The sequence below is a fragment of the Bidens hawaiensis genome, unplaced genomic scaffold (genome assembly GCF_021521415.1).
Source record: "Bidens hawaiensis isolate Kalapana, Puna unplaced genomic scaffold, B.hawaiensis_p1.1 tig00002343_1, whole genome shotgun sequence".
NCBI lineage: Eukaryota > Viridiplantae > Streptophyta > Magnoliopsida > Asterales > Asteraceae > Bidens > Bidens hawaiensis.
The window spans coordinates 50981-63170 of record NW_027491127.1 but is presented as its reverse complement, the minus strand read 5'-3'; the positions used below and the strand labels follow the sequence as shown (position 1 = coordinate 63170).

Sequence of the window (12190 nt, the reverse complement as noted above, 5' to 3'; positions counted from 1 at the left end):
TTTATAACTAGTTTATTCGAGTCAAATAAATTGATTACATAAGATTACGTATCTCTAAAACATTATAAACAAAAGTAGTCGCTGGCCCTTAGGCTGTCATGTATGTTTGTATGGATTCTTTCATATGTGGTTAGACGGTGGGCACAACGCGCCACACTTGTTTATGCCTCTGTCATGACGGGCCGGACCTAAGTAATGTCCGAGATAGGGTAATCACGTGTATACTGATGGTAGCTAAGTAATCTTAAACGTTGCGGTGTTTGCTGAACGGTTTTGAGTTGAGCTTAATTTTATAACTATAATTTAAGTTTTTAACATGATTAATCCTAAGCCACGATGGGTCGAGACCCAAGTTATGTCTTGAGGGGTAATTAAGTAAATAAAATATTTTGCGTCAGCTTATTCACCGGCATGTGTTGCTGACATATTTTTAAATTGTTTTACATGTAATGAAGGATAGGTGCTTGGGAACGAAGTAGCCATTAGGCGATCTGATGGATTTTATAAATCTTTAAATATAAATGTAAATGATGGTTTAACGAACAAGAAATCTTTTGTAAACTTTAAACTTTAAACGGGTATTTTTAAATAGACTCAACACCAGCTTCCAACGGCTGCATGCATAAACGGTAGCCTAGACTAGAATTAGCTCCAATAGTGAATACAATAGTCATAAAAACTTCGGAAACAAAGAGTTATGATATTCAACCACCTCATTTTAATCTTTCATTTCAGTGCCATTGCAAGACTACTTCTTTTTGTGTAAAATCTCTTTCAATATAGTATCACCCCTCCCGTCCTTGAACGCAAACATGTGTCCTTCACCCGTGATTTCATGATAATTGATCCATCCAAGTTGTTGAGCTATATATCTCTGCAATGTAGCAGGCACAATCAAGTCTTCATCTCCCATCCATACATGAACAGATCCATCATTGTTTGGAAACGGGTTTTCAAGATCGAGTGGATCAAATTCCCACTTCCCGAACCCAATATTCAAGTCACGATGGATAGACTCAAATTCTCCTTGTTTTATTGCCTGTGATGTCATCGGTTTTTCTATTAGTAAACCAAAATTGAAGCATACGCATATTATACAAACACAAATATATGTATATTGGTGTGCTTATGCACATACACATACTTCAAGCGGATATAGTAACTCTGTTGCGGATACCTTATTTTATTATATAAAATCTGTCTTATCTTCTCTTTTTACATAAGCGTATGTGTTTTGGCCGACTAATTGTTGGTAAAGTAAGCGGTAGGACAATTCTTCGCTAACTAATTATAACAAAAACAAATGATCACTTTTGGCTTAATTAAAAAACTTAAAACTTAAAAGAAATTTTAAAATTAAACTCAGACACACACTACTAGAAAACATATCATTTTCCTTCAAACATTTTCTACGACAAGTAATTCTAATAGATTTCAAACGAATTTCTAACAAAAAAAAAATAAGATAAAATTTTCCTACAATATTGCAACAGAATAGTAGCGACAGGATTTTTGTTGGAAAATTGTTGCTAACTTTCCAACAAAAAAAATATTTATCGACTATTTCTTTTGTTTTCTTATGCTTGTGTAAACTAACCTCAAATTGAAAATAAACCAGAAAATAGCTTTTGTAGGAAAATTGTAGGAAGTTTCCAATGGTATATATTTGTAGCAATTTTATAAGAAAAGTTGTTGAAAAACGATTGAAAACAATTTTCAAACATGTGTTTTTCTAACACCGCATTTTGTTGGAAAATTGTCGGAAAGTGGGTTTTCCAACAGATTTCCTATGAAATCAGTCAAAGAAAAATGTCTAATTTTTTAGTAGTGACGTATTTCACTCAATAAATTTTAATATTCTGTAATTGTTGAACAAATGGGATTTGGTGCTAAATGGAGACTATGGGTCAATCAATATATGTTTAAATTCGGACATATTCCCCCCTTTTGTTATATTCGAAATAAATTCGGACGTATTTCACAAATGATCGTGCATGTGATTTTTTTTAGTTCACATTGATACAATAAAGAGAGAGCTACTATACCAGATTTGGATCTATGATTGAAAATAGCTTTGGTGCAATTTCTATATCTGATGAAGATAAGGCAGCAGGGTTTCCGGTTATAATCGAAAAACCAGGAAACCATGTTTGAGTGTTCCACCAATAGGTTAGCCATGGAAGATAGTGTGCTACACGTAAAGACCATTTATCTTGCTGAAGTAGCCTAGAGTATGCTTGGTTGGTTAAGTTTGAAGGTAGGTTATGCCACCAGTAATTGACAGCCGGAGAAATAAGAATTGCTCCTTCTAGCCTGTTTGAAACAATTCAAAATAATTGAAAAGTCTTTGTATTGATATACATTACAATGAATTGAAAAGGATAATGTAAAGCTACCAAACTAAGTTTAGTGCTAGAAACTTAATGAAACTGAATATTGATAAAACAATTAGTAACAAGCAAACATGAAATTGTAAATAATAAAAACTATATAATAGATAATAAACTCAACTAACAAAATTTAGCATGAAAAATTAATATAATTTTGTTTTCTTACAATTTTATATTCCCATTCATATACTAAACAAAATGATCCAATTATAATAGAGAGGTGGGTAAGCGGGCAAAAAGCTGCGCCGCAACCCCCCTTTTGAATAGCAAAAACCGATTCTACTGAAAACAAAATTATATTTTTTTGCGTCGATAAGTTACGGTGCTTTTGATCGATTATCAGTATTATAACATACCTGTGAGGGATATATTTAAGACAAGACCAAATAACTTGGCCACCCATAGAGAATCCAGCCATGTAAAATTTCGGTCCAATGTTCAAATGATCAGCAAACTCCTCGATATCTAATGCTAGGCTCTTCACAGTTCTCTTAGGGTCCGGGTCACTCTCTCCATAACCAGGTCTATCTATGGAAACGATGTACACCCCTAATTCTTCTACAACGGCCTGTAAAGATAGTAGTTATTACTGACACTGAGAATATATTAAGATAAAACAAAAGACGTGGACAACGAAAAATTAGATTAAGAATGCGCACCGGTGAAGCTGTAATTGCAAAAGGATTATGTCCCTTGCCACAAAAGAAGCAATGGATGTATATTATTTTGGATTTGGCAACATCTTTAGGAACACCGAATTCTGTATACGACAAATGTCTTCCATCACGAAGTTGTATCCTTGAAGATGTAATGGGAAGGCCATCCGGAGATCCCAACTTGTTAGGAGGTGATTGAAGAGTTGTTTTATAAGCCCATGCAGAAAACCCCACGAGAAAGATGAGTAGTAATATTTTCCATGCTCCTAGAATAAAAAAAAAATAGTTATAAAACTTTATTAAAGTCCTTCTAGTGCGAAAGAAGATCTGAAGATGTATAAGAATGAAACTGACCAGAGGAGGTATAAGAATTGGATTTTGTAGTTTCCGAAACCTTTTCGTTCATCACTTCTGTCATTTATGCTCTGCTAATACGCAAGATAATGATATAATATTAAAAAGGGACAGCTATACACACATCATTATAGACGGTCGTTTAGAACGGCTGTCTGGATATTAGCAAAGAGATATGACTGAATAATACATAAGGACAATAGAGGCAACTTACCTTGGAAACAATTAAGAAGAAGATCTAAAAATAAGAATAGTAGATATGTTATGGAAGAAAGCAAGGAAAATATGTAAGTATGGCCTTTCACGTATGTGATATATATAATGTAATTATTATGTGTTGGATGCCATGCATGAATCTTAGATGGAAATTATAATTAGTCGATCATTTTAATATTCTATAGATAATTTCATATCCAAATTTTCAAAGAAAATATAACTAGAAGCTATGGAATTCAAGTTTCATGGTTCATTTTCATTAAATTATTAATATATTTTCTGTTTGGAAGATTCCTCCATCCATTTCTTCTATATATGACAACATGCACCGATGCATCATATTGACGGGCACTTCAATATTGACGGCCATTTCAAAATTAATCAGCATTTCAAATAAAGTTTTTAATTTACAATTTCCAAGCCTACCATACTTGACTGCCCTCAATCTCCAAATTTTTCTTTACTTGGAAGTCCGTCGTAAATTCTCGTTAACAAACTGCGTTTTTTGTCATGTGACTCTAGGTATCAATCAGATATCAATCAGGGTAACTACGCAGCGGAATATAATCTCTCACACCCACGAAAACAAAAATAAACAACAATACAGAGTTCTACCGTTTGGTCAAGCTGACCCACAATGGGTGGGTTCGGGTCACGAGTCAAATTGATTCGGGTCAGATGAGGTTAGGTTTGGATCAGAATAGGTCAATTTAAAAAGGGTTAATTTGCATTAATTATACATCAAATACTCCATTTTATATTTGTTTCTCGGAAATATTGGGTACAACTTTTTTTTGAACGGTGACTTTCACAGTTAAGCTAACACTGCGCGACCAAGTCGCACCTCACCACCCCACTCAGGTAAGCTATGTTGACATGATCGGGATCCACGCTGGCATCCAAGTTTGGCTTGGCGTTCCCGGTAAAACCCAGTTTGCTCACCCCGCCCGAAGGCACGATAGGTTTATAATGCTCCGGAAAAATCCGGTCGGAATCAGGATTCGAACCAGGGACACCCGGGTCATCCATTATGTTCCTGGCCATTGGAGCAAGCCCCGCCGGTTAAATATTGGGTACAAATGATATTGAACACTTTAATTTATTTTCCCCGAAACAATACGGCCTTTGACAGCCCATGTTTATATGGGCTAAAACATGAAGACAATTACAAGTTTATATGTCACGCACGCAATGTTCTAAAAACCAATTTTTTACTTGTATCGGATTGGGCTAAAAAATAGTATAAGCGATTGAACCGGGTTATACCGGGAGGTTCAACCGGTTTAATAGTTTACCTTATATTTCTTATAAATGCAACCTTAACTTCAAAATAACTCAAAAGTATATGATTCCATAACAAAAAATAATCCAAAAGTTAATCCATATTAAAAAAAATAATACAAAAGCACTCAATTTGTAAAAAATAGTTCTAAAGTTTACATGTTTGAATGCAAATTGTTGGGTTAAAAATAATTTTGAAAACATATGGGCCACAAGTATAAAAAATTTCTCGGACTTAAAACCGGTTTGCCGATAAAACCGGTATTTTAGAAAAACCGCCGGTACGATGTTCTAGCAAACCGGCCAAAAATACCGGGCTCAAAATACCGGCTTGTTGTGCGTTAACCGGTTCAAACGGCCGGTTTGAACCGGTTTTTAAAACACTGCACACACGTGTAAAATTTTGGTTTTTTCGTATTTGTATTTGTATTGTATATTCGTTCCGGGTATGTTATTCGGGTCGTTCTCATTAAAGAAAACGTGCACTTATCGAGTATTTACTAGCATTTATTTCATTTTAATAAAATCGTTTCTTAAATCCCTAACCCGCCTTATATTTCATTTATTCATAAGTTCTTGGACCAAGCATGTAAAAAAAAGATTTATTTTTAGTTCGCCGCGCGACGCGTAGGCCAAGTCCTTGGTCTTAGGCGCGGGGGAGTCCGCCATCAGCGGGATTTCCGAAACAATCTAGTTTATTCATTTTTTATGCCATTTTCGATCCAATTCACCATATTATCATCAATTATGAACCTATACATGTTTCTTAACATTAAACACTAACGTCCCCTCCAAGAATTGCATCAATTTCGTGATTTTTGGTGATTTTCTTCCAAACTTGCTTGATTTTTAATTAATGCCCAATTATAACGATTTCGTTTCTCCAATCCAATTGAGGCTATATAAACGACCCTTGGCTTCTTCTAAACGGTTATCCCAACTCACTTTACCTCCAATTCATGTTACTAGTGCTCACTGATTGTGTTCTTAACAGTTGACTTTTCTAAAGTCCAACACTTTGACTTCTCCGGTTCTGTCATTCCAACCACTTTCTAGGTAAGTGTTGAACATGAAAGAGGTTCATTTTGGTATTTTTAAAAAAATCCTTCAATCAATTCTATTGATTGAGGCGATTTAAATAACTCAATTTCGTTTTGGCACGTTCGAAGGGTCCAAGGGGCAGAGCCCCTGGCTGGGATAAACTCATCAGCAAACCGAAGTTCAAACCCCCGTATATGTTTCCAGCGTATATGTTTTCCAGCGTATAAGTACATACACGCCAGATACATATGCGCCCGTATAAGTCAAACCTACATATCTGTTGTATATGTATACACATATACGTCGTATATGTGTATGTGTACACATATACGCTCCTCACTTATCCGTTGGGAAAATATCCGCCGGATATGTGCAGGTCAGCTCATCTTTAACGCGTTTTTAGGGTTTTTCAACGATTTTGGCATCGGCAGCCGCCGTTAACCACCACGGTGGACTGGACTTTGATTTTTATAACACATGTAGCTTCGGGGTGTCCAAATTCAAGCTAAGGTGGCCCTTAAGCTCGTTTTTATTGATTAAGCACCCTATTAAAGCTATATCTAGATTCAAACGGCTCATTCGGCATCCAGGGGCTGCGAGGTCGGGTTCTGAAATGCTGGGTCAACTGAGATAAATGATTTCTTATCTTTGGTTGGTCTTGGATCGTTTAATAAAATAATGTAGAGAGTGTTTGTCTTAAGTATGTATTTTTATGTTGTAGGCTAAAGTGTAGAATGAATGGAGATAGAATGGATTAGGTATTTAGGGGTATTTATACTACTTAAGCACATGGGCTTTAGGCTCATCTTCATCTTAAGTCTATGATATAAATCCATCTATTTTAGACTACCATCATTTTATCATTATTATTATTATATTATTATTATTATTTTTCTATTAACTAAAATTAATTCTTCCAACGTAAATAATATTTTAATATTATTCATAGAAATTCGAGATGTTACATGCCTTGAAATGTTTTGTATATGTTTTATCGAATTTGTTATAAAGTGTCAATTAATTTACAAGTTTAAACGTGTTATAGTTTAGAGCTTTAAAAGCATGAATCATTGGAATTTTGTAATTGACACGTTTGCATAGTCGAGTAAGATATGGTGTTTTACACCATAACTGATCTTTCACAACTCCTTTTAGAACTAATAATATAAAGTAAAAACAGATTTATAATAAAATCCATCGAGATTACGAAGAGAAAGGTTGTAGTTCAAATTAAAATACGCATACGGAATTCAACAAGCAAGAAATACAAGTTGACAAACTAGTGTTTGAGAGTGCTAACAGTTATTTCTTAAGAAGTGTTTTTAGAATATCATCATGAATCCCATCTCCAAAAGAAAAGAAATGCCCTCCTCCAGCGACCTCATGGTAATTGACCCATCCAAGTTGTTGAGCTATATAACGGTTCAATGGCGTTGGCACAATGCGGTCTTCATCACCCGCCCACAAATAAACAGATCCATTATTATTTGGAAACGGGTTTTCAAGGTCCAATGGATCAAAGTCCCATTTCCCGAATCCAATATTTAAGTCAAGATGGACGGATTCGAACTCTCCTTGTTGTTTTGCTTGTGATTTCAGCCATTTTAACTTTAAAACACCAAAACAATCAATTAATTAGAATATATATCACCTCATGCTTAAATCAGGTTTCATAATTTTAAATTTTCTATTAAAATTGTATTTTATAAATCTCATTCTTATACAGTTAATTGGCTAATTATAATCCTACCTGAGAATATTTTTGCCTCCCTCGTTGCACCCTTGTTAAAAAGAACTTAATGGAATTTGAATTTCAAACTGATGCTTTAAGGTTTTTGATGAGAATGAGACTACGAGTCGATTTATGCAAAACTTGTATTGAAATGGTGCTCCAAATGACCTGATTAATGTTAATTGAAAATTTAAACAACCGAATTGAAGCATCGTTTATATGTTTGAGCACTGTTTCAAGGAAAGTTTAATCGACTCGTATCCTTCTCCCCGATTAAAAGCCCTAAAATTTCAGTTTTAAATTCAATAAAAATTTACTTGAGATGAGTTGTTTTTTTTAACAGATTTCCATTGATAAAAAAATAGTGTAAAAGGTGAGACCGATAACAACAATATTCTTAGGTAGAGTTAATTATTTTAAATGTAGTTTATTAAAATCCAACTTTCCAATCTTCAATTAAATATGATGAAACATATACATGAAGTTGAAAAAATAAGAAGTTAATGGAAATGAAAAGATTTATGGCCTATGAGAATCAATTTTTAACTATTACAATTCATTTAATCTCTTAATTAGCATTCATACATTATATAACATTCATACAAAGTTAATTAGTGTTTCAATGCAGAGGCGGACCAAGGAATTATTTTCTTAGGGGGGTAATATCGGAACTTAGCACTAGTTTTAAGGGGGGCGATCGGGATTTTCACATAAAATTAACACTAAAAAAAATTAAGGTGGGCGACCGCCCCCTTACCTTTAACATAGGTCCGCCAATGTTTCAATGTAAAATCCCTTGTCAATTTAAAGGAACACACGCTGAAAGCAATCTAGTCTAGCAGTTTTTTTTTTTTTTGAAACGGTGACTTTCTCTATAATGGGATGCCACATCTCCTCCAAGAGCAGCCCCTCCACCCCACTCAGGCCAGACTATGTTGTCTTAACCGGATCCATGGTAGCGTCCGAGTTTAGCTTGGGCGTTCCCCGGGAAAATCCGATAGCCACAACCCGCCTGAAGGCACGACGGTCAAGTTAACCTGATTGAAATCTGGATACTATGGTAAAACCGGGAGGAATCAGGATTCGAACTCGGGTGCTCCGGGTCATCCGTCACTTTCCGGATGAGAATGACCACCCCACTGGAATGGAAATCTCAATCTAGTCAAGCATTTAATCCTCACATATGTCTTAGTGTAACTAGATGTTTTACAATCTTGTTCTAAATTATTAAGAGCCTAACTAATTAAGAGGTAATCTCTGGAATATTGAGCATGTCTTTGAAACTTAAAGTTAATTAGTGTCTTTACGAGCCTGTCAATTATATAATTTTTTAAAATATATATTTAAGAATTATTAATTAATATATATAACGTTATGAAAAAATAAATAAAAATAACTTAATAATATATGTTATTTTCTACATAAAATATTATAATAAAAAAATATATATAAATAATTATAATTATATAAAAATAATTGATAAATAGTAAACGAGCCGAGCCCGAACCGAGCTTAAACTTGAAAATCTATTCACGAGCCAAGTTCGAGCTTTGAAAATAGAGCTTAAAACGAGCCGAGCTCGAGCTCGAGCTTTGTATAAGTTAAACGAGCCAAGCTCAAGCTCGAGTTTTGTATAAATTAAATGAGCCAAGCTCGAGCCTAGTTGAGCTTGGCTCGTTTGCACCCCTAGTGAGAGATGGTATATGCGATTGTTTTGTTCATATTGATGTAAACAAGAGCAAGTACCTGATTTGGATTCATGGTAGCTAATAACTTAGATACAACTATCATGTCTGAGAAGGCTAAAATTTCAGGGTTTCCACCAATAATAGAGAATGAATAAAGCCATTTCTGACTGTTATACCAGTAGGTCAACCATGGTAAATAGTGAGCAACACAGTAAGTCCATTGATCCTGTCGAAGTTGTCTTGAGTATATTTCGTTGGTTAAGTTTGATGGAAGGTTATGCCACCAGTAATTGAAGTCCGGAGAAATAAGAACCGCTCCTGCAAGTCTGTTTAACACATCTTGTAATTAAGTATACCGAAAAAAGTAGTGTGATGATGCTTTAAAACATATAAGACTAACAAGATTTAAAACAAACCTATGAGGGATATACTTAAGACAAGACCATATGACTTGCCCACCCATAGAGAATCCGGTCGCATAGAACTTTGGTCCCAGGTTTAATTTATCAGCAAACTCCTCGATGTCCAATGCTAAGCTTTTCACAGTTCGCTTAGGGTCTGGATCGCTCTCTCCATAACCAGGCCGATCTAGTGCAACAATGTACACTCCTAGTTCTTCAACAAGTTCCTGTAAAAACCTCATGTTTGTAAGAACTAAGAACTAAGCTACAGTTTTATTCGACGTTGCATCTAAACACTTTTGATATTATAATAAGTAACTGGATCATGCTAGAGCTAGACCATCTTCTTCGGATTTCATGCCATCAAACGGTCATCCACAAAACACAAGACGACTTGACCAAAAAAGTCAACCTTATGAATATTATTAAAATTAACGGTCGTTTGAATAATATTTGTACGGCTATTGTTGCTGTTCTGATCATAGACAATCAAGTTTTGAATTTTTTTTTATTAAAACGGTCGTCCACCTCTATCCGGATGGCTGTTTGTAATAGTATAGTAGACAGTGTGTGTATATAGATTGCCCATAACTTATATCTATATGGGAAAGAGGTCCATACCGGTGAGGCTAAGGCAAAAGGATTGAGGTGCTTGCTACAGTCGAAGCAATGGACATATACTAGTTTCGATTTGGCTACATCCTTTGGGACACCAGATTCTACATATGATATATGTCTTCCATCATCAAGCTGTATCCTTGGTGATGTAATCGCCGGGCCACCTGGAGATCCACACGTTTTTGGAGGTGGTGGAACGGCTGCTTCATAAGCCCATGATGAAAACTTCGCAACGATGACAAGTAGTAATAACTTCAAGATTCCTGAAGATAACAAATGATTCAGAGGCAGACACAAATACTCGGATACATATGAACATGATTGATATAATAAATGAAACTGACCAGATAAGGACAGTATGGATTTGGATTTCCTGGTAGGAGAAGTGGCGGCTGCGGCCATTGTTTTGGACTGGTGACATGAAATTATTGGTTAGTTAATTATTTCTGTTAGTTTTAAGGCTTGTTGCCTTGTTTAAACAGTTTTGGCTAGCTAGTTGATGAAGTTATAAATATTATTCAAACTTACTGATTTTGAGGTTATTCAATACCAAAATGAAAATGTTTGCACAATGCTCAATAAAAAAATAGAACCCTACAATATTAGATTGGGAACTTTGTACCTGAAGAATAATGAACAAGATCTAAGAACAGTGGATGTTGTTAAGAAAGAAAGCAAGGATAAGAGGTGAGTATAGATTTCCAGTGTCGGGGTATAAATACTGTAATTAAAATGATAAACAAATAGTATATTGCAATTATTTTAATTAACATATGAGAATATTAAAATGATCCGGATTACAACTTGCTGAATTCAAAGAGTTTATAACCAATCATAGATTTTCTTTAATCACCATACATTCCACATGGATTTTTTTTTCTTTCTTTTTTTTTTCAGAATCATCCACCATTTTGAAAGAGATGTTAAGTTTTAAATTTATAGGGTTATGACCTGCAAATATACCATACTTGGCCTCCTACCATGCTTTCACCGAAGAAGATTTGCACGATTTTCTTTTTAAGTAGGGCTGTAAACGAGCTAGGTTTGGGCTTGGCTGATCATTTAAAAACCGAGCTGGCTCTTTTATATATCTTAACATGCTCAAAACGTGGGCTCGGGTTCAGCTTGTTTATAAACGAGATGAGCCTCAGCCGGCTTGCGAGCCAACTTGTTCATTTTTAAAAATATAAACTTTGTTATCTTTTACATATATTCATATACATATAGGTATAATATAATATCTTATATTATACTCCATATTTTAGTCCTAACTCATTGAAATAATTACAAGAAATTGGTAAGATTGCATTTGTAAACTAAACCTCTAATACACCTTGGGTTCAGAGCGTTTAAATACAAAAGATTGGATCGAGATGTTGGATCTTTAGATCAAAGAATATGCTCTCAAACAATTTCTAACCACTGTCCGGTTTACAGAAGCCAGTTTTTATAGCATACAACAGATGGAAGATCCAAAATCTTCCAAACAGAGTTATTGAGATACTCCTTTAATTTGAAACTCTTTTGAGTTTGCCAGAAAAATATGTCTTTGTTTTTATAGCATACAATAGATGGAAGATCCTCTTTTACGTATTCACCTGGATTCATACATAGTTTCTAGTTGCTCATTTGAAATCAAATGTAGTAGTGGAAATGTTGTTAGGGGTTTCATGGAAATCATGTGAGATTGCGAGAGGTGGTGGTATAAGCAATACAGACAAATTAATAATGCCGAAGAGTATGCCCAATATTTTGCATGAGGATATAACAATACATGAGCTTCTGAGAGAAGTTGTGATGCAGTGGTGAAACG

The 12190-nt window shown here is 34.8% G+C and overlaps 1 protein-coding gene across 1 annotated transcript; it reads right to left on the bottom strand.

Moving 5' to 3' along the window:
* Positions 1-634: 634 nt before the first annotated feature.
* On the bottom strand, positions 635-10917 carry LOC143618985 (uncharacterized). The gene is made up of 8 exons (XM_077091035.1): positions 10381-10917; positions 9775-9986; positions 9378-9684; positions 7319-7546; positions 3050-3373; positions 2747-2958; positions 2046-2313; positions 635-1039 (listed from the first exon to the last, which is right to left on the bottom strand). Exons 1-8 carry the CDS (start codon positions 10777-10779, stop codon positions 749-751), a joined length of 2241 nt encoding a protein of 746 aa, XP_076947150.1. The 5' UTR covers positions 10780-10917; the 3' UTR covers positions 635-748.
* Positions 10918-12190: the final 1273 nt, after the last annotated feature.